The 25123-nt window shown below is 58.4% G+C and overlaps 4 protein-coding genes and 1 long non-coding RNA gene across 8 annotated transcripts in view; 1 reads left to right on the plus strand and 4 right to left on the minus strand.

Annotated features, from left to right (window-relative positions):
* The window catches only part of PBXIP1 (PBX homeobox interacting protein 1), a 10888-nt gene extending 6108 nt beyond the window's left edge, over positions 1-4780 (minus strand). For both annotated transcript variants that reach the window (XM_040635729.1, XM_040635728.1), the window contains exons 1-5: positions 4695-4780; positions 2560-2646; positions 877-1003; positions 603-667; positions 366-531 (exon numbers count right to left, since the gene is read on the minus strand). In XM_040635729.1, coding sequence (XP_040491663.1) covers positions 366-531; positions 603-667; positions 877-1003; positions 2560-2610 — 409 coding nt within the window. In that variant the 5' untranslated portion in view covers positions 2611-2646; positions 4695-4780. The remainder of the gene's footprint in view (positions 1-365; positions 532-602; positions 668-876; positions 1004-2559; positions 2647-4694) is intronic.
* An 814-nt stretch (positions 4781-5594) lies between these two features.
* On the minus strand, positions 5595-9448 carry PYGO2 (pygopus family PHD finger 2). The gene is made up of 3 exons (XM_040635732.1): positions 9311-9448; positions 8859-8908; positions 5595-8316 (listed from the first exon to the last, which is right to left on the minus strand). The coding sequence occupies exons 1-3, from the start codon at positions 9411-9413 to the stop codon at positions 7249-7251; spliced, it is 1221 nt and encodes a 406-aa protein (XP_040491666.1). The 5' UTR covers positions 9414-9448; the 3' UTR covers positions 5595-7248.
* A 362-nt stretch (positions 9449-9810) lies between these two features.
* On the minus strand, positions 9811-19793 carry SHC1 (SHC adaptor protein 1). Of its 3 annotated transcripts, XM_040635734.1 has the most exons (13): positions 19638-19793; positions 16168-16335; positions 15528-15598; positions 14947-15010; positions 14650-14769; positions 14338-14391; positions 14116-14167; positions 13822-13948; positions 12893-13091; positions 12736-12805; positions 12522-12656; positions 12126-12364; positions 9811-11366 (listed from the first exon to the last, which is right to left on the minus strand). In XM_040635734.1, the coding sequence occupies exons 2-13, from the start codon at positions 16330-16332 to the stop codon at positions 11238-11240; spliced, it is 1425 nt and encodes a 474-aa protein (XP_040491668.1). In that variant the 5' UTR covers positions 16333-16335; positions 19638-19793; the 3' UTR covers positions 9811-11237. The 3 variants fall into 3 exon arrangements, with proteins under 3 accessions (XP_040491668.1, XP_008694819.2, XP_040491667.1); XM_008696597.2 differs by lacking the exon at positions 19638-19793 and having other exon boundaries at positions 12522-12653; positions 16168-16677; XM_040635733.1 differs by lacking the exon at positions 19638-19793 and having other exon boundaries at positions 16168-16677.
* Positions 19794-20036: 243 nt separating this feature from the next.
* On the plus strand, positions 20037-23113 carry CKS1B (CDC28 protein kinase regulatory subunit 1B). Its single transcript, XM_008696598.2, has 3 exons — positions 20037-20195; positions 21876-22003; positions 22601-23113. The coding sequence occupies exons 1-3, from the start codon at positions 20137-20139 to the stop codon at positions 22651-22653; spliced, it is 240 nt and encodes a 79-aa protein (XP_008694820.1). The 5' UTR covers positions 20037-20136; the 3' UTR covers positions 22654-23113.
* The window catches only part of LOC103668385, a 3442-nt gene continuing 281 nt past the window's right edge, over positions 21963-25123 (minus strand). Inside the window, exons 2-3 of the long non-coding RNA XR_570007.1 lie at positions 23848-23932; positions 21963-22048 (exon numbers count right to left, since the gene is read on the minus strand). This is a non-coding gene — a long non-coding RNA (uncharacterized LOC103668385). The remainder of the gene's footprint in view (positions 22049-23847; positions 23933-25123) is intronic.

The raw sequence follows: 25123 nt of genomic DNA on the forward strand, positions 1-25123 counted from the left end.
GGCGGGCAGCACCCCCCTCCCTCGTCTCCTGGGCCAGCGGACACATGTCTCCTGGGCCAGCGGACACATGACGGGGACTCGAGACGACAGCTGAATCTAGACGCACGAGGAGAGGCAGCCCCGCAGCAGAGGGGAGAGAGTCCAGCAGACCCAGGCCCTGCCGCTTACCAGCGACGTGGCCTTGGTCACATCTCGTAACCTCTCTGAGCCTCAGGGATCTCAGGACTAGTGGTGAGGACTCACTGACGCAGCGTGAGGGGACCATGAAGCCGCTAAGGCCTAGGGCCTGGACCAGAGCCATGCTCGGCAGCGAGCACTCGGCCCCCGTTCCTTCCAGAAGGAGAATAAAGAGGGGCGCATCTCACCTGCGCTGGGCGATGAAGGCAGGCTACCTGGGGGGCTCTGATCCTCCGGGTCCTCTGTGTCCGGCCCCAGGCCTGCCGCCACGGAGGCCTCGTCCGAGTCTCCCTGGACCAGTGTGTCTCCCGGGCCAAGGGGCCCCCCAGCACAGCCATTGCCTTCCAGGTCATCCTGAGCAGACACGGCCATGAGCACTCCAGGCCCCTCCCTGCTGCCCTCCCCCAGCCACTGAGGGTCCTCACCTCAGCCTCAGTCTTCTCTGGCAGAATGGGACCAGACTGGGCGCTTTCGCCCTGGAAGACGGTCTCTGTGGAGGAAGGAAGACCCAGGAAAAACACCACTGACCTTTCCACACAGCCCTCTGGCTCCTGCAGGCCCTACCAGGCCGGACCGGCAGGAAAACACCAGGACAGGACGCGGCAGGAAGGGTTTAGACCACGACCAACCCAGGAAATACGACGGACCAAACCCCCTTTCCCGGAGGAAATGGGCCCCCACCCCCCGCAGCCCTGTTACCTCCTCCGTCCTCAGCCCCAGCTAACTCTCCCACAGCTGTCTTGGAGGGGCTCCCGAGGGCCTGGGGAGCACTCTCCAGTTCTGCGTCCACCGTGGATTCCGGGCCCAGGGTCTCCACGGGCAGGCTCTGGGGGAAGGGGTGCAGGCAGAAGGCTGCTGCAGAGGGAGCACAGCAGGACGAGTCCAGGGGCACGGGGGGCTCTGCTGGGGTCCCCGGGCCCCGCCGCACGGCTCGGCGACCCCCACCCACATCTCACAAAAATCTACTACACGCAGTGGTGAGCTGAGGCAAGGTGGGTGGCGGGCGTCGGCTGGACGTGGGGTTGGGCCGTTCCCTAATCTCACTTGCTGCTGTGCAGAACCTTCCGGGGCTGTTTCTGTTCAGTGAAAAAGTGCCACTGGACCGAGACACTATATGACACACAAACCTGGTGCCCCCATCCTCACCCCCCCAACAGAAGCCGGCTGAAGCCTGGGTCTCCCCACCCCCACCAATGAAACCTGGCGACTGCCTGGACAGCAAGAGGACGAAGCCCCCGGGTGCCTAAGGGTCAACGGCACGTCCCCCTCTGCTTCCCTGTGGCTGTCCACACCACGGGCCGCCCTCCTCACCTGCATCTCCCAGGCTTTTCCCAGCCTCTCCCCCTGCCCCACATGCCCCTCTCCTGGCAGCCGCTGGCCGAACACAACTCACCCCAGCCCCGCCCAGGCTCTCCCTCCCTGCGCATCCCTCCTCGGCAGGCCGGCCACCTGCTCCCCCGTCCAGGGCTCCTGCCACCCCTCCAAGAATCATTCTCCACCTGAGTATGTTCTTTGCAATTTCCAATTTCTCTCGTGGCCACCCCTATAAGCCAGGGATCACGACCCCCTTTTTACAGGGGAGGACAGAGAGGTAAAATGTCCAGCAGTCAGCAAAGGCCCCCACAGGAGGCCAGGGCTCTGGAAGAGAGTGTCTGTCCCTCTCCTCTGCCCTTGTGCCCCAGGCCCTGTGCCCCCCCCAGCACCTCCCCGAGGCCAGCTTCCTCACTCCCACCCCTCCCCTCCTCCCCTCCCAGCAGTGCTAACACACCAAGTTGCAAGGGCTCAGGGCCCTTGATGACCCCCTCCTCCCTTCTCAGTGGCTTTGGGGACACCGGAGTTCACTGGCTTCCTGCCCTGCCAACCACCAGCTACACCCCAGGACCTTCAAAATGCTCCCCTGTTCACCCCACCCACAGGGTGGCTGGCCCTGTGCCAGGGCAATGTCTGTCCTGAGTCGCTTCCACCCAAAGCCCTTCTGTGAGTCCCCCTCAGGAAGACGCCCGCCTGCCTGGGTCTTTGGGGGTTCCCAGGCTCCGTCCCGGCTTCATTCCAACACAGTCTAGCCCACTTCGCCACCTCATCCCGTGGACTGCCTCAGTCTCCCTCAGAATGGCTTTCCTGTTGTTGCCCCAGACCCCCTGCTCACGCCAGTCCCCTACTTCTTGCAGGTGACCCCATGGTACCCTTCTTTCAAGACCCAGTCCAAGTCCCGCCACCTGACTCCTGGGGCCTGATCTCCCTCCTCCTGCCCATGGAGCTCCCCTAGCAGCCGGCAGGAGGTGATGCAGGTGACCGTAGGCACCAAGGAAGGGCACAGACCCAGGAGCAGCCCAGGCCTGCAGGGACCTCTCTTCCGGGGGTTCCCAGGCCTGCTGTCCCTACCTCCGAGCCGGCAAGCACCCAGCTGTTGTCAGAGTCTGGGCAGGAAGCCATAGCTGCTGAGGACCCTGAAGCTGCCGTCGCTGCCGCCTGCGGAGAAAAGCGCTCTTCAGAACCCCAGTTCCCTTCAGCAAAGGCAGGATGCAGAGAGCAGCCTTGGCTGGGTCCCCAGGGCCAGGTGGCAGCTTCCAAAACCAACCCTCTAGCCCTACCACCTCAACTGTTCTGGGCAGTAGCAGCCTTGCAAAAGCAAAACCTGCCAACAGCCACAGGGCAGTGTACCCCTCCCAGGGACCAAAGGGGCCTTGGGAGACTGGGCTGACCCCAAAAGGTCAAAGCACGGGGCTGGAAAGGCTCTGGGGGCCAACCAGGCCAGGCCCTCAGATTAGAGTCAGGGAAGATGAAGGCCATACAGGTTGGCTAACTCGACTTTGCCGAGGATGAGCAGCTGAGGAGAGGAGCGAGGAAAGTAACCACCCCAGGCTCTTCCACCATCACCACCTCCCCAGCCAGGGACCAGAAGACAGGACTCCTGCCCACCCTCCCAGCCAGCACCAGCCCTTTACACGGTCTGGTTCAGGGATCCCCAGCACTGGCCGCACACGAGAATTCCCTTGGAGTCTGATTCAACTGGTCTCAGGGTCAGGCTCAGGCCTGGGTCTTTTTTAAACCCTCCCAGACAGTCCCCGTGTGCAGCCAGGCCTGAGGAGAACAGGCAGAGCTTAGCTCCATCCGAACGTGCCCTTAGTAAAACTCCTTGTCATGTGGACGCTCCACTCTAAACCCTGTTTCCCTTCTCTGCAGTCCGCAGAGTTTCATCTCGGGGAACGTGAAGGCCATGGGGAAAGGCTTTCATGACAACTCTGTTATAAAGACGTCACAGTTTGCAAAGCAGCAGACAGCACGGCTGTGGGCCTGCCCCTCACTGATCCACTCTGACTCGGCAGGATCGGGGTTAGGGTTAGGGTTAGGCAAGGGGGAGATGAGCCATCCCCTCAAGTCTTGGACTGTGGTCCTTCGGATGATAAGTGACTGTTTCCTGAGGGGCCAAAAGGGCGGCAAGTGGAAAGGGCTCGGTAAGCACACCCCAGGAAGGGAAGGGAGGCTTGGGAAGAAGTATGGCAGTATGACACCCCCACGCGGCCCCCTTCTGTTTGAGCTGGTGCAAGTCCTCCTGCACGGGGCCCTAATGACCTGTGGCCCTTCGAGATCCACGGCTGGGAAGGACAGCTCACGGTGTCTTCCCCAACACCCATGCCTCCCTGGCACTAGCAGCACCCACAGGACGCCCTGGCCAGCTTCTGCCAGCATCCCCTGAGCGGCCGCCCCCGCCCCATACACACTGGGCTAGCGGCCGCCCCCCACACACACACACTGGGCTGTCATTGTCTCCCCGTCCCCAGCCGCTGCGTGTGACTGCTAACAGGTGGTGGCAGGAAGGAAGTGGCAGCAGCCTGGGCTGCAGTCCCTGTTTATCCCTGGCTGTGTACCGCCTGCTCCGGTCCTCCAGAACCAGGCACCATGGCAACCCGGGTGATGTCAGACCCACCGTCTCCATGGAAACCAGCTACGGTATCTGGGTCAACAAGACCCAAAAGGAGACAGTCTGGAACCCCTGCCCTCAGGGTCCCGAACTCGGCTACCTCTCTCTCGCGGCTGAGTTCACCCGAGACTCCACAAGCTAGCCCCGTTCTCCCCCGCCAGCATCTCTTTGCCTTATTAGGAAGTTCCTTCCTCGGTCTAACCTCCACCCCTCCCCGCGCTGTTTCCAGATCTCTTTCTCGCCGACCTCTCCGCCTCCACCCCCTCCCCACCCAGGCAGGATCCAACAAAAACACACTTTCGGGCTTGTCGGCACTTCTGCTATTTCTAAAAGACAGCTAAAGGGGGAGCTCTCCCCCTCTGACTGGCGAAACTCAGCCCCTCCGAGTGGCTCCCCAAACCTCCAGAGCAGAGGAGCCCCCGCCCGCGGCACCCGCGCCGGTTCCCGTCTCGAGGACGGCCGCCCAGGGCGCCCCCCCCCCCCGCCCCGGCCCAGCAGCGACGCGCAGCGCCCGGGTCCCCGGCGGAGCGCACGCCCGGCTGCGCGCCCCGGTCCCGCGGGGGGTCCGGGGGGCCCCCGCCCCGAAGGGCCTCACCTGAGCGCGTCTTCGGTCTTCGGCCGACCTGTTGCTGCCGCCGCGGGTTTACGGTCCCGCAGGGAGGGAGGGAAGCTCACGTGACTGGGACTGGCCAATGGAAGGTCAACTTCCCTGAGGGGGCGGAAACTTTCGGCCAATAAGAGCTGGCGTTGAGAAGCAGGGCTGGCGAGGAGGACCTGCACCGGCCCGAACCCCGGCCCACGTCCCCGGGGCGGACTGGGCTCGCAGCAAACTGCATTTGGGGCGACCTCCCCTCCTCCCCCGGCGTCTAGACAGTTTCTAGAGGGAAGACCCAACTGAAAGGGAGAGGGGCGCACCTCCCGAGACAGCAGGGCCAAGGGGCAAGGTCGACCGTAGGACAGGCAGACACAGCTGCAGGATGGGGGAGGGGACACGGTCAGCCGCTGGTTGGAAATAGCTCTCCTGCCGTTCTCACCCAGCTCCGGTGCAAAGGATGCCACTGCTACGCTTCTAAAAGAGGAGGCTGTGGGGGTCTGGGAAGCGTCCCCAAATGAAATCTGCTAGACCAAGGGCAGCCCCTTCCCACTACACTTGACCGCTAACGCCCACAATGGGGATGTGGGGAAGGGGCGCTAAACCCAGAAGCACTAACAGCGTTTGTCCCCGAGGCCCTGGCTGCAGGCCTGGCCCAGGAATGTGCCCAGAAAGGAAACGCGTTCTCACAGCAGGGACGGGAGGAGGGGGGCGGGGATTTGGCGCACCCGGGCCTCCCTGGGCTCCTCGACTAGTACCAGGATCAGCTCAGGGGCCCGAATCTCTGCCAGTCCCGCTGCCAGGAGCCCTGGGGCACATACATATCCTCGCCCCTCGAGCATCCTTCCCACCGGTGAGAGGCTCATTCCAACCTTTGTGCGCAGATCAGCAGGAGTCCTTGTCTGGGTTTTCAAGTCCTTTTATTAATCCAACCGTACAAAAGACCCCCAACCACCACATCTCTGCCACCACCCCCCCTTTTCTTCCAAAAAGTAGTGGAGTGAGAGGGAGAGAAGGATTGAGCAGGCCCCCTCCCCCAGGAGCCACTTACAAAAGGCAGAGACGGGGATTGGGGAGGAAGACATCACAAAAATAGCAACAGATAAAAAAGGATCAACAGAACCACAAACACAACACAAAGCTCGGGGGTCCCCACCCCACCCCGGGCTGGAAGAGAGAAGCCCAGAAACCCCTCCCTTCTTTCCCACAGCCTCAAAGCGGCTGCCCCACCTGGGCAGACAAACACATTCTGCGGGTACATTTGCTAAGTCTTCACAGCCTAGGGTCCCAAGAGAAGGGGGCAGGGGACCAAGGACCACTAGCTCCTCTCTGGGCCACACCTGTGCCTGCCTTACCCACCCCACTGAGGAATGTGTGCTTGAGCTGCAGTGCAGGGTTCCTACCAGGCCCCCAGCCCATCTCTGGCAGGCAGTGCCTAAAAAATAACATATGAACACATGAAGCCCAGTGCAGGCCTCTGGCTGAGAGGAGTAACCGCTAGATCACTGGGCCCAAGAAGACAGAAAGGCAGGGAAAGAGAAGCAAAACAGACCCAGACTCTGGACTGCATCTCAGGACCACAGCAATGACCGTCCCACTGCCTCCCTTACCCACGGGCTGGGACAGGGATCCTTCTATCAGGAGATGAGGTATAAGGGTTCTGTGCCTTTCCAAGCTTTCCTTCAATCGAGCCAGGGAGGCAGAGGAATACAGATCCCAAAAGCTCTAGACCAGTGCGGGCAGGACCGCGCAACAATGGGCAAGGCGCGGAGGGCCGTTCAAGCAGAGTCCACACTCCAGGACAGTCTGAACTTCAAATATCCCGGTCTGCCAGACCGCATATCCCAATTTTTGGCAAAAATATGGTCATTAGGAGAAAAGCCCAAGAGAGGCTGAGAAAGGGCCAGTGGCTTTGGTATGAGGGACACATGTCCGGACAGCATCTCTTACCCACGGTCTTGAAGCCCCAATCACCGAGAAAGTGCCCCAGCCAAGAGCTCTCCCTTCAAGCTATTTGGTTCTCTGAGGGGGTAGGACTTGGGTAGGTCTTGGGATGAGGGAAGAGGGTGAGAAAAAGGAAAATTCCCCATTTATTCCCTAAAGCTGTCTCCTAAAGCCCATGAAAAGGCTACTGCAGGGATGGGACCCCAACTCCTCTGGCCAGAACCCTTTAACACGTCACTCCAAACACTAAGGCTGCAGCTGTGGGGCTAGCTAGGCGCGTCAGGCACGGGTGCTGCGGTATCCATCATCTGCACGGAGGAGACCCCTGCCCTCCAGATCTTCCTCCAGCCTCTCTTCTCTTGCAGCCACACCCCTCGGCCTTTCGGGGACTGGAGCCACCACAATGCTCGGCAGGGCTTTGGTTCCCTGGATCTGTCGATCTCAACGTGTACATCTAAGTTTCCAGAAAAGTGAGCAATCCAGGCTCTTCCGCCTGCCCACCTCAGTTCCTTCTCCGCCCCCAGGAGCCACTGTGTTTCTGCCCCAGGGGGATGGGAAGCCAGTGGAAACAAGGACCAAGAGCCAGACTTGGAAACCATCCCCCTGGCCGGCGTCACCCATCATTAGCAGCCACCAGCTGCCCCACACCCTCACGGATGTACACAGACTGGATCTCCTTGGTCTTGAGGCAGAGATCACAGGCCCAGACAGCAGAGGCCTCGGTGGTCAGCAGCCCGTATGCGCTCTCCGTCATGCCCGTGCACTCACGGTGGAACCACTTCTGGCAGGAGGCCTCACACAGGATGGCGTCCTGGTCATCGTTCACCTCACTGCGACAGGCGCCACATGGGTACACCAGGCCTGGGGGAGGCTGAGGCCCCGAGCCCCCACCCGCCTTGCTGGGGGGTGCCAAGCTGTTGGCGTCCGGAGTCCCCCCACCCCGCCCACTGCTGTTTGGGGGGAAACTGGGCTGATTCCCGTTAACAGCAGCAGCTGGGGAGCCTGAGTGAGGCTCCTGGGGAAAAGCAGTGGGGGCAGGAGGATTCAAGGGCTTTCCCCCATCCTCACCACCAGGGCCAGGAAAGCCAGGGTCTGGGCCAGGGAAGGGACTTGTGTTGGGGGGCAGGCTGGGGAGCCCCTGACCAGGTCTCTGGAGAGGAGAAGGGCCAAAAGGTGCTCCTGGCTGGGCAAAGCGTTGGGGGAGAGAAGGGGGACCCAGCTCCCCTCTGGGAGGTTGTCCCATGGTGGGTGAGATCATGGGGCCAAATCCCCCCACTGGGCCTGGCATCATCTGCCCACCAGGAGGACTGAAGTTCTGACCCAAAGGCTGGTTGAAGGGTTGGCTAGGAAAGTTCATGTTGCCTGCAGGTGGGTAGCCAGGGCCCTGGGGGGGCATGTTGAAAGCAGGGCCCATAGGGTTGGGAGGGAAAGGGGGCGGCTGTCGACGAAGAGGCTGAGCGCCCCCTCCACCTGCAGTGCCGTAGCCTGGGGGTACCTGGCCTGCCATGCCCCCCTGTACCCGGAAGCCTCCAAAGGGGACAGGACTGCCAAGGAATGGAGGGGCTGCACCCCCCACCTTAGGGGCTCCGAAGTCATCCTCAAAAGGGTTGGATGCAACCAGGTGATCCACCATGGGAGTCGGGGGTGGTGCAAACTCCGTCAGATGTGAATATGCAGGGCCCTAGTGGGGAACAAATGAGGGACAGAGAGTCAAGGATGGAAAGAGCTAAAAACCAGGAGAGCAGCAGAAACACAGAACGTGTTCTGGACTCGGGCTCCTAACAGCCAGCTCGGACACAGAGACAGACCTCAGACGGTAACAGAGAAACAGAGGGTGGAGAAAGCAGGCAGAACTGTGCCGAAATCCTAGGTCTGTCTCTGAAGAAACTCAAGACCCCCGAGCAGGTATTCCGCTTTTTAAAGCCTCAGATTCCTCATCTGTAAAACAGGAATAATGCCTCTCTCCCAAAACTGTTAAAGCACCATTAGCACAGAGTGCCGGAGAAGTCATTAGAAAAAAACCTCAGTAAACAGTAGCTGTCATCTCCCAGGAGGGAACCAGACAGCATCAAATCGGGATAAGGTTTGGGTGTCCCACGGCTCACCCCCACACATTTGTTAGGAGGGAAACGCTAGCTTTCTCTGCCCGCTGTACCTGAGGCAAGATACACACACACACGGCAGTGGGGGCCAGGAACGACCCCACCGGCAAGCAGCACTCACCTGAGTGTTTGACTTCCTTCGCTTCTTCTCCGGGCTCTTCATCTGCAGACCTGGAAGCGCGGCACACAAACACGTTTCCCTGAGGCTGCCCCCACCTCCAGCCTCCCGGGCGCGCCCGGAGGAGCTCTCCTAACTTGGACGAGCGCTTGCCCGTTGACTTCACAAATACGAACAAAGGTGCCTTACGAGACGCGCTGCACGACCACAACGACCACACTCTCGGCCGCCTCTTCTCTTAAACCAGAGACCTCCCCCCCCCCGACTCCCCAGGGGCTCCGGCGATCCGGGTGTCTCCCAAACCCGGGGTCCTCCATCTGCGACCCCCGACCCCCGCCCCTCCCGCCCGAACCTCCCTTCGGGCCCCCGGAACCCCCATCTGCCCCCCGCCCGCCAGCTCCCCCCCGCCGCGGTCCCCCGAGAGCTCGGCGGGCCCAGCCCCTCGGCGCTCTCACCGGCCTTGCCCTGCTTCCTCCCGGTGCCGGGCGGCGCAGGGGGCGGTGCGGGGCCGCCACCTCCCTCCAGCTTGTCCGGTGGGGGCGGCGCCGAGGCGGCCATGGGGCGGGGGGGCCGGGGTCAGCGGCGGCGGGGACCGGACGCGCCCTCGGGCGGCACCATCGCCGGGAGGGGAGTCAGGGCGCCCGCGAGGAGCGGCCAGGCCAGGCGGCGAGCGGAGCGCCAGCCGCCTGCCCGCGGCCACAGCAGCAGCAGCGGCAGCGGCAGCGGCGGCAGCGGCAACCGGAAGCGGAAGTCGGCGCGGTCACCACCACCGCGCGGCGAGGGGGCGGGGCCTGGGCCGGACCACCGGGCAGCCGAGGGGGTGCGCGGCGCGGCCCGGGGCGGGGCTGGATGCGGGGACACGTCCGTGCGGGAGGGGCCGCCCCCCCACCGGCCCCCTCCACGGGACCGGCGCCGCGGTCGAGTACGGGCAGCGACAGGGACTACGAGGCCGAGGTACAAGAAATAGGGACTTTAATGAAGAGGATTTCCCTTTGGTATAAGTGAGACCCGTGGAGACACCCCAACGAAACGAAAAGGCCAGGACGGAGACCTAAACTCGCAGCGGCAGGACGGGCTCCGGGCTGGCGAGGTGGCGCAGGCGGCCTCTACCAGGGCCCGTCACAGCCCTGGGGCCTCCCACCTCCTCCTTCCAGTCCTAGCTCAGGATCTGCGGCTCAGAGCCCCAGGTCTCTGGCAGAAAAGAGAATGCTGTCGGCCCAACTGCCTCAAAGGCTGGGAGGAGAAAATGCCAATCATTGTAAAAGGGCTTCGACAAGTCAGAGGTGATGTGTACACGTAATTATTGTCATTTTGTGCTCAAGCCATGGAAAACAAATAAGGAAAATAAACCTACAGCCCTAAAACATATGCATATAAAATAAAAATAAATGCCTTCCCAAATCTACAGATGGTATTTGGGGATTGTCTACTGCTTTCGCCTCCATGTCCCCCTTCCTGCCTCCACAAATCCACCTGGGAGAGTTAAAAGTTCAGGAAGCCGGAACCCAGTCACCGCCCCCCACCCCAGCAGGAGGAGGCAGGGGTAGAGGCTGCAGGACCAAGGGCTATGCTTTGGCTGTAGAGTATAAGATGCATGCAACATGGGGGGGGGAACGGAACGACTTATGAAATGTATATACAGACCCCTTGGGTGAGGGGCACCTCCTGGCCAGGAGGCACTGAGCAAGGGAGGGGTCCGTCTCCCCATTGGCCAGGAAGGGGGGCTCTGAGGCAATCTCTAAGGGTTGCCTATCCCCGGGGAAAGGGGACAGCTGCCATTCCTGCCTCTGTTCTCCCAACCTAAACTGGAGGGGATGCTGAGCAAGGAGAGGACAGGGTCCCAGAAGCCAAGAAGGTGTCAGCACCCCCACCCTCGACCTCAGGGGCTCAAAACTCTTTGCATAAAATATCTTCAGACCTAGGAGATGGTCAAAGGCACAAAGTTTAACCACTGGGAGGGAGGGTTGTTGAGAGGAGTCGGGGGTACCCTGAGCCCAGGGGTAGACGAAAGGTGTGATTCATTCCCCCTTCCCTGGAAAGGTGATTGCCCCATTAGGCCTTTCTCACTTCAAGGAGGCACGCTGCCTAGGCCTCCAGCACCCACCTTCTTGGGGAAGGGGGTATCAGATTGGCACAGGAAAGGCCCAGGGAAGGGAGCCACTCTGTACAGTAATACTTTGGTAAAGTTCGGGGAGAAACAGGATTCTACCCCAGGCTTCTGACAAACCCTCTCATTCAGCTGGATGCTGAGCCATGTCCACACTATCCCTGGCTCCAACACAAGGCCAAGCCCCCAGAACACTCCCAAATGAGGTCCTGAGAATCAAGGAATAGGGTGGAAGGGGTGGGCGGGCCCCTTCGGGGAGAAAGCACTGAGATGGATCACAGCTTCCGCTCAACGGGCTGCTGTAGACATAGTTCACTGCCTGCAGAGATGATGGGCAAGTGATTGTCCACATGGTAGCTGATGAGGTGGCTGACACTCTCAAAGCGGTGATCCTTTGTCCGAACCTGAGGAGTGGGAAGGAAGGGGTTAATTCAGGTGAGGAGTCAAGTAAGACCTCTGCCCCAAGACTGCAGAAATGGGAATATTCAAGGGGGTTGAGGAAGGGGAAAAGGACTGGGAGCGCTGTCGTCCGGATCACTGAGGCTTCTCTAGAAAGGTAATCCACAGCTAGCTCTGAGAGTGGGCAGAGAGGACATTAGCCCCAGAAACTGTGAAGCTGGGGGACATCTACTCTTCTGACCTGGAAGGTGGCATGTCTCAGAGGAGAACACATACTACGAAAAAGATGGGGAAGGGAGGCTGGGATTGCTGTAGAAAGGAGACCAAAGTTAGGGACAGTGGGGCAATGCAAATAGGTGACAGGACGCCGGGCTAAGCCCTGAGTCTGGAGATGCTGGGGAGGCCCCTGGCTCCTCTTGCAAAAGGAGACTTGGGGTTTCTAGACTCTAACTGTCCCATGCTGGGCATCACCACCTCTCCAGGATGGTTTCCTCGTTTGTCAAAAGAGGGGCTCAGGCAAGTTGAACACCTCCTAGCTCAGATGCAAATCAGGGCTGGGGAACTGAGGACTGAAAGGAACAGAGCTCAGGCTCAGGGGTGTGAGAAGGGAAGGATGCCATCCTGCCGGTAAGGGTGCCCATATGCACATGGCAAGCAGGGAAAGCGGGGGCAGCGAGGGGAGATGCATGGCTACACAGGAACGTGCTGCACCGCCCTTTCTGCCACCCCCCACCCCGCCCAACACACACCCCTGCTACACTCACCACGCCCTCAGGGTCCACCAGCAGCAGGTGCTTGGGCTGCCCACTCTGCAAGCCGGTGAGCACGTACTGGCCCGGCGTGGTCGTGCTCTCCCGCACCAGGAAGTCCCCGTTGAGCTGCAGCAGTGCTTCAGCCTCCCGCCGGCTCAGCTTCCCGTGGAACCAGGGCTCCCCTCGGAGCTGCTCAGCCATGGCCACGGCCTGGGTAGGTGGAGGCACCCGAAGGGCATCTTCGAAGGGCTCTGGGGGTTCAGAGAGAAGGCTGAGAGAGGCAACTGGCACAACACAGGCCAGGACCCAGACCTTCAGGAAGGGGAGGCCAGGAAGGAGAGAGCAGGGCAGAAGAGGAGGAACCGAGTGGGAAGATGGAAATGCAGAAAAAGAGAGAGGCACACTCACTCATGTCAAAGAGGTCTCTGGGCGCGCTGCCATTGATGGCAGGATTGGGGGGCCCAGCCCCACCCCCTGCTTGCCGGGCCTTGTCTAGGTTCTGGACGTTGACATAGGAAGGATCATCAAAGAGCTCTTTACCTGCTGAGGAAAGGGAGGCGTCACGGTGACCCCAGCCCTGCCTCCTGCATCCCCGACTCTCCCCTCCCAGCTCCCTTCACACCTGGGCAGGGTGGTGGAGGTGGCATCTGTTTGCGAATTTCTGGGTCTCCCCCGACAGGCTGCCCCACAGGCTGCAAGGACAAAAATAAGATGAGACCAGAAGCCCAAACCGGCCACTCCCAACCCAGGCCCAGCCCACCTCCATCCAAGTAACTTACCAGCGTTGCTCCCAGGTGGCTGGGGGTCTGGACACCAGGTGGAGTGGACCGAGCAGCCCCCAGGGGGGCTCCTTCCCGAAGCCTCATGTCCACCACTCCCCCAAGAGGGGGTTCCTTCCCCGGGAAATCATTATAGTACTGGTGGTCAGGTGGCTCTTCCTCCTCCTCATCCCAAGCTGAGCCATCAAAACCGGCCATCCTGAGAGGGACAGGAGGGAGGGTGGGAGGGCACAGACAGTGGCCATGGGCTGGGTACTTCCTGCAGGGTGGGCCTGAGGCTGGCTGTTTTCTATACACAGTCGGTCCATCCTCCCGACAGCCCTGCAAGATAGCTATTACTTCCTTCTCCAGTGACAGAGATGAGAGATGAGGGTCAGAGGCAGAGAAACTGGCCTGTGGTTTCACAATTAAAGGGTGGTAGAGCTGGGCTGTAACATCAGATTTGACTTTAGAGTTCGCGCCCTCGAGTATCATGCTATCTCCCAAGAGGGAGGGAAAGCACAAGGTAGAAAGAAGGTATCTGCTCCAGAATATTTTAATCTTCTCTAAATACTCAACAGCTAATGGCCCTAAGGTGGTAAAGAAAGGCAGAGATCTCAGGAAAAAGACATCCTCCCTCACCCAGACTCTTGGTGGCTCCTACGGGCAGGAAAATGAAAAACTAAGGATGGAGAAATGGGCAAGAGAGATAGGCCGGCAGCGCGGTGGCCTGGCACGCGAGAGGAAGAGCAGGGCTGCAGCAGGGCCTGGCCAGACTTTCCCGATGGCTCCAGGAAACATAAGAATGGCAGGAAGTGGGAAACAGGCACACAGGTTATCCCCCCAACCCCCGACCCTCTCGGAGCTCGAGTGTGGGCAGTGGAGCAGACCTGCCTTCTCAGTTTGGGCCAGCGCCCAGGAGCGGCCCCACACCCCCTGCACCTGCTCACCTGTCGTGAGGGGTGACCAGCTTGGGCGGGTTCCTGAGGTATTGTTTGAAGCGCAACTCGAAGGCCTGGCCGATGGTGCTAATGACATCCTGAGCGAGCCCTTCGGGACACTCCAGGATGTGACAGGCTGGGGGCACAGCAGAGGCGGCCCATGAGCCCTGAGGCAGACTGCTGGGAGGAGGCGCAACCAGGGGCCCTTGTCTTTCCGGCAGGAGCCCCTGCTTAGCTCCCCAGGTCCTGCTCACCTGCCTCACGGACAGCCGGCCCCACCCAGCGCTCCCCACCACGCCTCACCTCTCTGATTCACCGGGTCTTTGGCAACATAGGCGACGTACTCGGCTGTGTCCTGGAGTGGGCAGGGTCAGAAGCAGCCCCTTAGCTCAGTTTTACAGCCCACCTCACCCCTGACCCCTGCACAACCCAGGCCTTTCCAGACACCACTTCGATCCCAGCACACCCTCTTTTCCAACTGGTGAGGCCCCTACTCTCCCCCCACTGCCCTGTTCCCCAACTCACCGGGTCCCCACCGGACGCAAACGAGATAGACTGCATGTGGTGGTTGGCGATGATCTGAGGGTTAGGGCAGGGGACAGAGAAGGAAGGGAACGACATGGGTCAGGCAGCCTCAGGGCCCACACGTGGGCACACACGTGGGTACCCCCAGCCCCCTCCCAGAGCCCTGCAGTGTCAGTCCCACCCTTTTGGCTTCTTAGCCCAGGTCCCCCTAAAGCTCTTCCTTCCTTCCTGTCTTAGCTCCTGGCCCAGGAACCAAGTCCCTGCTCAGCCCTCCCAGCAGCGTTTCTGGCCCCCTCGCCCAACGCCACCAACCTGTTTGCAGTCTGCGGCCATGAGGTTGAGGCTGCTGGTGGAGACGGTGAGAGTGATGGGCATCCCGGCAAATTTCAGGTTACTCCTCCCCAGGATGGAACTGAGCGGGCGGCTACAGGGCTAGGGAAGGGCCCAAGGGTCTCAGAAGCGGGGGGTTCCCCACACCACGAATCCTCCACCTTCCGCCTTTTGACCTTCTCCCCACAGGTCCCATGCTTATCTTCCCCCTGCTCCCTTTCATTTCCCACCAGCACCCCCAGCCCCATCAGCCCCATCAGCCCCATCAGCCCCAGGTACCTTTCTCCTCCTTGTTGCCCCCTTGGCACCGGGCACAGCCTCACACACCAGACTGATGGCCTCCCTGGGGAGAGAGGGGTCCTCAGACCCAGAGCCTGCCTCCCACCCAGCTGGGGCTGCCACAGGGCAGGGGGAGGGGAAGACCAGGCCAGACTCCAGGGGCACTCCAGGCTCTTTGTCGTGGTGGATTGAATTAAGGGCCTTTAATATTTGATGACACGGAGAGGCCACTTCCTGGCTGATTGGGTTAGGGCCTCAGTGGGTCTGGCCCCACCCCCTTCCAGCTACCAAATGTCCCATTCCCTTCCCAAAGGCAGCAGCAACCTTCCATCCACCCCATTTTATACTCAGGCTCCAGCTACCAGCTGGCTCTGCCACCTCCCCCATCACTCACAGGACTCATAAGTAAGAAGGATCCAGACCAGAGGTGCTTCTTTTCACTCAGACTTCAACTCACTCCCCTAACTTTCTCTCAATCCCCTTTACCTAAAGATAACCCATGGCTAGCAAGCAACCAAGGCCCACTCCCCTGCTCCACTCACCAATCCTGGACTCCCCCCACCTGCCCCCTCCCCACTAACCTGGTGACCTGGGTGCGGGTGTTGAAGTCCAAGGCACGCATTGACTGCAGGACCTCCACACAGCCCATGTACTGAGGGAGGGATGGAGGGGAACAAGTCAGCCGCCTCCCCCCACCCCTTCACAAAGAGCCCTGGGCCTTTTCCCTACGAGCTCCGAGCTCCGTAAAGGAAGAGTAAAGGCAAAGAAGTTTTGCCCGCTGCCTGCGGCTACACCCTTCAATGTGCAAGACCACAGGAAATGAGGAGCAGAGGAAAGGGCAAGCTAGGAGGGCCTCGGGCATCTGGGAAGAGAATGTGGAGGGCAGTGACGGACACTGGGGGTGGGAGGGAGCAGGGGTGGGAGTGGAGTGACATCCCCAGAGGGAGGAGGCTGGAGAACACAATCAAGATTCACTCATTCCAACACTTACTAAGGGGCTGCAACGTGCTGGGCTTTGTGCTAAGCATGGCAGGATGGGGGAGTCACAAGAAGGATGGGGTGCAGGCAGAGCAAGAAAGGTATGAGAAACAGGACCCTGAAACCAAGGGAGGTGCTGGGAAGAGCAGAAAACAAGACGCTCCAGTAAAGCTGGAAAGAGCAAAGGAACCGGAGGGGTCTGGGAGGGAGGAGGGAGGGTGGAATGGGAGGATGTTCACTCACCCGAACCAGGTAGGAAACCCCTGGTCCCATGACTTTGTCGTTGGGATGCAGCCAGCCCCGCGTGGGCTTATTGACAAAGCTCCCGTGGCGGGTCCACTCCTCGCCCCCCAGCTGGCCCCCTTCCACCCGAGTCCTGCGCCCGCCGCCTCCACTCAGCTTGTTCATGTCCTGGAGGAGGGGCAGGGGGCCTGAGTCTGGCATGGCCGCCCCTACGATCCCCTCCCCATCCTCCGCTGCCCTTCCTGGCTCCCCCTTTGGCCCCGGGCGCCCCCCGGCTGGGTTGGCCAGCTTCAGGTTGCTCATCCGGGGGAAGAAGGAGCACAGGGTAGTGGGACTATCATCCCCAGGCAGAGGTGGCAGGATGGGCCCCAGGGACGAAGCTGATGGGGAAGGCAGCTCCTCCGGTGGGGTGGACCCTGAAGCCCCCTCCTCCAGCGATGACAGAGACTCATTCCGAAGTGGGTTGTACTTGGGCTTGGGGGGCAGGAGATCCATGGCGGCAGTGAGAGGGAGGCTGCTGCCCAGCCTGGCCCCCCTGCCAGTCAGGGCAAGGGGGCCAGGCAGGGGGCATCCCCAGGCCCTTAGTCTGACCGGACCTCTAGGGCCCAGGGATCTCAAGGATCCTGGGGAAGGAGAGGGACAAGTGGCGCCAGCGCCCCCAGCTCAGACCCAGAGAGTTTTGGGCCCCATCCCCGCCCAGCGTGGAGCCTCTTCTCTGGCAGAGAAGAGAACAGGCTGGACCCAGAGCTGCCTGGCTCCTCCCCAGGGGCGGAGAGCTAAGGCCAGAGACCAATCCCGAGGACAGTGCTGACTCACAGGCTCTAAGGGGCTAAGCCCCCACCACAGCCCCAGCCTAGAACTCGGGCAGGGATAGAGCTCTCCTTGCCACCCCCGCCCCCGCCCCCAGACAAACCACCAGTAATCTGGGGAGGAGTAAAGTGGGGGTGGGAGGGAAGGATGTAGAAATGAGAAAGAAAGGAGGGAAATAAGAGGAGGTCTGGATCAATCCACACAGGACATGGGCAGGCCAAAGGGAGCAGGAAGCTGCGGGAGGGTAGGGGGAATGAGAGAGGAAACAGAGGGAGCTGGGGGTGGAAAAGGGAGGGGATCCCTGAGCTCAGCACTTCCCTTCCTGTCCCGGTGGAACACTCAAATGTCCCCCTCCTCCAGGCCAGCGCCCCCCCCCCAGCACTACCACACAGTGGGGTGGCGGCCCCAGGGAGCCTGGGCCATTAGCACCCTCTGCTACCACAGCTGTGGACAGGAGGTTAAGAAAAGGGGAAAGGATGGACGTTGTCCTGAGGGACATGGTCCCAGTGGACACAGAGAGGGGCCAAGAGGAAGAGCAAAGCTGGAGAAGTAAGGGGAACAAAGTCCAACTTGGATGGCATACCCAAGAGTCACCAGGCAGGAGCTGGGGTAGAGGACAGGCTGATGGAGCCCTACCGCAAGGAGCTCTACCGCAAGGAGCAGCGGTCCCCAGCCAAGCACTCTTTTGTGCCCCCTTCCACAGACCTAGTCAGCAAACCCAGCTGTCAAGGGCGGCTAGGCGGATAGGTGGCAGCTCTCTGACCTGCCAGGCAGGTTCATACCCCCCCCCCCCGGCAGTGGTGACTAGGGAAGGTACAGGTGTCCACCACGGAGCACAGTGCCCCCCAACACCAGGGGCAGATTCCGGCTGGAGGAGGTGAGAGAGTGAAACAGTTCTCCAAGAGAAGTGGGGGCTACAGGCCATGTAGGGATAAAGAGAGCAGAGGCCAAGTCTGTGCCAGGGGTGCCAGGGACGCGCTGGACACAGTAACAGCTACAGCCCGTGCCTTCCACACACGGCTCCCAGACATGGCTCTGGTGGAGGAACCGGCAAAGTCACCAAACAAGAAGTAGTAGAAGATACATACTACCCCACGCTCACCTTGGTATTACCTATTCTTAAACTTCAGAAGATACAAAGATGCAAACTATAGCGATTAATAATACTAACGCTTAAATGGTGCTCGATACTGTGCTAAACTCATTTCCCTGGTCTCAGTCACTCCATTTCCTCAGGCCTTCTGCGCTCAGGCCTAGAGAGATCAAGGAGGCAGTTCTGCCCTGGCTTGGCACCCCCCCCCCCCCCACACACACACACAGGCCAGGACGTCCTCCTCCTGCGGGAGCCCGCACAATCCTGAGCAGGGAACAACCAACAGGTGTGGGCGTTTGGAAGGAGAGAAAGAGGAAGTCGGCTCTTTAAATTTGCATAGGAAAGAAGATTGCCTACTGGGAAGTCGGGGTGGCTGGGTGTGGGGGAGAAGCTGCTCCTGGCTTCTCGGCCCAGCAGGGAGGAGGAGGCAAGTAGCAGGAAATGGCGAAAGCCTCAGGAATGTTTCCAGAAGGGAAGGCTGGGCGAGCGGGACCAGGAGGAATGCCCAGACAAGAACGCTGGTTAGGGGGAGGGGAAGAGCCAAAGAAACGGTGGAGGCTGGGGAGTTCCTTCCAAAAAAAAAAAAAAAATCAAACAGCAAAAAGGTCACTATCCCCTCCACCCACGCCAAGCCACCGTTTTCTGGCAGCAGAGAACTTTCGCTCCTGTCGCACCCGCAGGTCACACGCCAACAAACCCATGGCCCTACCAGCTCCCGAGGTGCAGGTGTGAGACCTACAGCTGTCTCTGGGGCGGAGTCGGTCCTAGGCAGAGAAACTCCGGGCCTGGGAACCCAGGGGCAAGCCTCTCTCCCCCTCTCGCGCCAAACCCCAAGTCCAGCCCCCTTCCAGCGGGCCCACCCTTAGCAGGGGGCAGGGGGAGACAGAGGGCTGCTTCGGACCTCGCACTGCTCAGAACCGGGCGGAGCACTTGGCCTTCCCACCTGCCGGAGCAGAAGCGCTTGGGAGAGCTGGGCCGAGGCCCAAACGAGAAAAGGGAACTCTGTCTGCAAGGGGTTTCGGGACCCAAGACAGCGCTTCTGAGGAGGGGACCCGGGTCCCACTCGGAACGCTCCCGAGGGGGCGTGGCCCCTAAGTCGCGTGCACCGGGGACTTCCAGGAGGCGAGGCTCCCGGACGGCCCGACGTGGTCAGGGAAGGGGCGGGGCCTCGGGCGGGGCCCCTGGGGAGGCGTGGCCTCCCGCGCCCGGCCCGTCCGCCGAGGGGCGGGGCTCTGGCCTTCTGGGAGATAGTCTTTTTGATGGACCCGTCGCCAGGAGGCGGGGTCTCGGGGAATTGGAAGAACTACCGTCAGGTTTCTTGCAGTAAGGCCTGGAAGCATGTCCGGGGGTGGGACTTCCAGGAAAGCTGGGCGGCAGGGTGGGGTCGTGGACAATAAACAGAAAAGAAGTCGGGGTTCGGGGAGCCCCCTGAAGATGGGGGTGGGACTTCCGGGGAGGGGGTCTCAGGGGGCGGGACTTACGAATAAGGACCGGAAGTAGGGTCCTGGGAGAGGGGTTCCGGGGTGGAGGAATGGGTCACCTAAAGAGAGGGAGAAGACCAACTCACCAGGGCCTCATGGAGTCTCCGCACCGCACCGCGGCTCGATTTGGTTCCGGATCACGCCACTGTCTCCTTAGGTCGCCGTTCCAACTTTCTCCCCGGCCTGGCCTCCCTGAAGAAACTTTATTGCACTCACTTCCGGCCTCACTAACCCCTGACCCTCTACCTCAGCGTCCCTCCTTCAGCCGTCCCACTTTTTCCCGAGTCAGCCAATGGCAGCGCGAGAACGCGCACGGGGGCAGGGATAGCCAATTAGAGGCGTACTTTTTACCTACGCTCGTTCTTGACGAACGTAAGAAGTATACTCCAATAAGGACTCGAGGAGAAGCAAATCTAAGCCAATCCGAGGCTTGAAGGTGGAGTTGTCCCACCTTAAACCAATGGGACCAATAGGAAGCGCGGGCGGCGTGTTTGAAAGCGAGGCCAAAGTGGGTGGGAGCGCGTGCTGCTGGGAGTTGTTTGGAGGTTGGCGGCGCGGGCCTGACGGTCCTCAGACTGATCGATCATGTCGCACAAACAGATTTACTATTCGGACAAATACGACGACGAGGAGTTCGAGTACCGGTTAGTGCCGGCGTGGGGGCCATAATGAGGTCGTGAACTTTGACAAGTGAGGGCAAAAGGAGTTAGTCACCGGGGCTGAAGCGATAGGACCGACGCATGCGCGAGAGACTCACGGGACGCGGGCGGGGACGGTCGCGGGAAGAGCAGGGCGCATGCGCGAGGGCCTGGCGGCGGCGAACTCGAAGTCGGCCCTGAGCTGTGGAGCGAGAGGAGGGGTGTGGCTAGAGTTCAAGGCTGACCCCCTCCACCCTGGCGGGGTTCTGGAGCGTTCTTTGAGCTTCCCCGGGCACGGGGGGCTTGGGCGTGCGGCTTGTTGGGGAGGGGGCCTGCTAGATGCCCCTTCTGGATGCACCTGCGATGTCTTAGACCCGGCGCCGGGGTGCCGCGGGCTCAGGAGCTGCCCCGGAGCGTGAGCACTGCGCATGGTCCCTGCCTCTCCCGACCCAGAGAGTCGGAGCAGAGCCTGCCGGGTTTCGGGAGGAGGCGGTGGTGCTGTGCTGGGACAGGGACCGGTGTGGGGAAGTAGCACTCGCTGCGGGATTGCGTCTGACAGATGCAGCGCCGCGATTCCAGGCCGGAAGATCGGGGACGAGCAATACTGCTCGAGCCGGCGTTCCAGGCATTCAGTGCGACGCTTACACGGACTGCCTAGTTGGTGTCTCGTCTTCCACCATGAAGAACATAGAATGGAGACTTGCCAGGCTTGGGTTTCTTTTCCAGCCGACTGGCTCCGGGCTTTCCGGGGACTCGGTGTGTGCTGACCCATACTGGACCGTGGGCGGGTTAGCTTTCTTAGCCACGTCTGAACTCGCTAACTAAACTCCGTGCTTATCACCCCTTTGCAGGGCTAGCTTCATCGCCCTGGAAGTTGTAAGTCCTGGCGATGCTGTCTTGGTTTAAGACAGGGGTGGCTGTTGCCAGGGTTTGTTGGTGGCGTTGTCAGTCTGATCTGATTAGGTACTGAAGACAGTCCCTGTGCCAGGGCCTTGTCGGAATGGCCGCTCACTTCACGTATTTAGATTAGAATTATGCCTTTGCAAAGGATCTCCGCTACTAGTACGGAGAGCATCTAGTATATTTTCACTGAGTATGATGGAGTTTATCTGGATAAGCCCAATTCATGTCAGAGTAATAATTTTTTGCCATGAAAGGAGACTTATCCTTGGTTAGGAGAACACGGGGTTTCCCAAAAGAAGTGTCACGGCAACTCTCTTCAAAGTTAGGAAAATGAAATCAAGGGTAGATTTTAGAGGGTAAGACACTTACATTTCATCCTTTGTGATGGCTCTTCCACAGGGTGCTCCACAAGAGGCCCTTCTTCCACAAACCAATCCTTTTCAAAACTACTTTTAATTATTAACACTGTGTGTCCCGTGGGGCTGCCCTTCTATCATTCTACGGTAATCAGCAGACTGAGCTCCAGGAAGGCAGGAAAACAGGTGCTCCCTCACTTGAGTTATTCATCAATGTGTGCTTTTTAACATGCTTTGGTGAGGATTTACATAATTGGCCTTTATTTCTAGTTGCCTCTACCCCACAATAAGATTATATAAACTCCCTACCATCAGAAACCAATTTTTTCTTTTCTATCCTCTCAGCTTTGTATGCAAGCTCTTGTCTAACAGACTGCACCCAGTACTGATGTGAATTCCCCCCATCTTTCCATGTTTCTGTTAATAGGCATGTTATGTTGCCCAAGGATATCGCCAAGCTGGTCCCTAAAACCCACCTGATGTCTGAATCGGAATGGCGGAATCTTGGCGTTCAGCAAAGTCAGGGATGGGTCCATTACATGATCCACGAACCAGGTTGGTATGATGTTTGAATGTAACCATGGAGGGAGGGCTCCTTCCCTGAGGGGAACACGGAATGATGAGATCGTATAACCCAGAGAAATGGGGGGGGATGGTAAGGGTGCTTTATTGGCTCCTCACCAGCCATCTAGAAAAACTGGAGTGACCAAAAATAAAAGGAAAGTATCTGGGAAGTTCAGAGACAGCCTGTCCCTGAAAAACCTCTTTTAATCTCTAGTTCAGTCCGAGTGTACCCTTTTTTGTCTTAAGGCCACATATACCCTCATAGCTATTGTGTCCCCTGCATCATTCTCCATCAGAAAGCGAACTCTCAGATGTGTTCCAAACATGCCAAGGAAAGCATATGCCTTGATAAGACACCAGACCCCAAGCTGCCAGGCAAAGCTAATACAGGATCCCTGGGGCTGTAGAGACACAACAAAGGAACTGACACTAACAGTTCTCCGCTTGGCGGACAGGCCCAGCTTCTGGCTCTGCTTCTAAGGCCGTATGCTTAAATCTTAATTTAGTCATAAAGATCTGAGCGGGTGATATCTGGGAAGTGCAGAGCCCAGGGCGAGTGTGTCTCTTCGATGTCATTCACTCTTCCAGAACCTCACATCTTGCTGTTCCGGCGGCCACTGCCCAAGAAGCCGAAGAAATGAAGCTGGCCACCCTGTCCAGCCTCGAGCTTGACACAGCTGTTCTCGCTTGCTAACATCTTCCTGATGACATCATTATGTTGCCTTCTTGTTTCTCACTTTGATATTTAAAGGATGTTCAGTACACTGTTTGTGCTGCTGACTGCTTTGCTTGAGCAGAGCCAACAGCACCATGGCCCAGCCAGATGAGCGCTCTTCGGGCTGCAGCCTCAGCTGAGTGTTACCCCAGAAACCATGCTTGAGCTCTGTACCCAGCAGAACACACTTGGTAGATGGAGGAAGCATCTGAGAAGGCAGCTATGGCTGTTACAGGGATTGTGTAAACTTGCTGTTTTGTTTTGTTTCCTGCCAGGTGTTGTATGTACGGTGGTTTGTTTCAATGTATTGGAAACTTTTCATTTTATTCAAGAAATCTGTTCCATGTTAAAAAGCCTTGATTAAAGAGGAAGTTTTTATAATCTGATTCCTTAATTGTAATGTTTTTTTCCCCTATCAGGGTGAGCATTACACTCAGTATCATGTTTCTGATTATATTCCTTTTGGTTAGATAATGAAGTTCAGCTCTTTGCTCATAATGAGGTTTATTTCAACATTCAGGTAACTGGTTTTTAATCTACTTTAAGCAGACTTTCTGTCAAATTTCTGAAATATATGTGGCTCTGTTAGCCTGAGGAAGAGAGTATGTAGAGACATCATCTCATCAAAACACATTAACCATTTCCTACAGTCAGGGATGCTGCCTGTAGCGCAGTCCTGATATTTGAAGGGCACAAGAGGGTAAAGGGAGGAGGCTGTCATCCCGAGGCTGCTCCTGTGCTCCACCTCCTGCCCGGCCTATGGCTCAGGCATACCTGTGGCCTGGGGGGGTGGGGGGGAGCCTGGGCTGTTTTTAGTGGCAAGTACTGATGCCTAAGTCATTCCTTAGAGATACTGCCTTAATTGGTCTGGGGTGGGGCCTGGATGTGGGAATTTGAAGCATTTGGCGGGTGGGGAATTTCAAGCATTTTTATGCAGGTAGTTGGAGTATTAACTTTGAGAAAACAGGTGTAAGCTGTAGTTGTTCAAGAAAACATTTCTCCAGGGGGCGCCTGGCTGGCTCAATGCGTGGAGCAGCGGACTCGATCTCAGGCTTGCAGAGTTCCAGCCCCGTGTCGGGTGGAGAGAATAACAGTACAAAATAAAGGAAATGCATCTTACCCTTCTCCCTAGCTTCCATCCATTTATTCCTACGGCGGTTGTTCAGTTGTGGTCCCTGAGCCAGAAGCATCCACATCACTGGAACCTTGTTAGAAATGCAAATTACTGGACTCCACACTAGACCTACTGAATCAGAACTCAGGGCTGGACCTAGCAAGGTTTTGACAAGCTCTCTAGGTGATTCTGGTGACCGCTCAAGCTTGAGAACCCTCTGATAAAGAATTGGACCAGAGCATTTTTGTGGGAGGGGTGGCCAAATATTACCCGTACTACTAGTAAAGATAAGGGATCATGTGACATATCATTAGACAAGTGGGACTTTTGTTTTGCCTTTAAAATTTTTACTGAATGTCTGGGTGTCTCGGTTGGTTGGGCATCTGCCTTCCGCTCGGGTCCTGGTCCCAGGGTCCTGGGATCAAGCCTGGCATCCAGCTTCCTGCTCAGCAGGGAGTCTGCTCCCTCTGCCTGTAACTCCCGCCCCCCCCCCATTTGTGTGCTCTTTCTCTCTCTCTCTCTCTCTCTAATAAATAGATAAAATCTTTTTTAGAAAAAAAATTTTTTAGGGGCTCTGGGCTGGCTCAGTCCATAGAGCATGCAACTCTTGATCTGGGGGTTGTTGAAAAAAAAAAAAAAAAACAGGGTTTATTACTTGAGAAAGAATGGTCTAGAAGCCTGGCTCTTCCTTTCACTTTAGTGTTGTTGCTGTGTGGCATCCCTTAACATTTCTTAGCCTGTTGCCCATTTCTAAAATGGGCATCATCTATCTTGGGCTTTAGAAGAGTAAAAGGAGGGTGGTGTGATTCAGCTGTTTTCCAAGTGATGAATAAATTTTAGAGGTTTACTACAGAAAACAGTCTAGGGACCAGAAGCATCAGCATGACAGGAGAGCTTGTTAAATGCAGATCTCAGGCTTCTACCCCAAACTTCCTGAATGGGGGAGATCTAATCAGCCTATTAAGAAGGTCCCAGATGGGAGCACCTGGCTTGCTCAGCTGGTAGAGCATTCGACTCTGGGTCGTGAGTTCAAACTGCACCTTGGGCATAGAGATTACTTACAAATTTAAAAAAATTTTTTAAAAAGGTCCCAGATCAAACGTTAAACTTTAAGAAGCACTTTTAGACCAAAGGCAAGTGAAATGAGAGTAAGCTAGGACGATGTAAGAATCCGAGTGGATACACAGCACGGCCTAGTTGGCTGCCCTCACTTGAGCCTGTAAGACCAGTAATTGGGCAAAGGTGATGTTCAAACAGAACTATCCTAGAGCAAGGGCGCGGG

Source organism: Ursus maritimus, unplaced genomic scaffold, assembly GCF_017311325.1.
Source record: "Ursus maritimus isolate PB19 unplaced genomic scaffold, ASM1731132v1 scaffold_2, whole genome shotgun sequence".
NCBI lineage: Eukaryota > Metazoa > Chordata > Mammalia > Carnivora > Ursidae > Ursus > Ursus maritimus.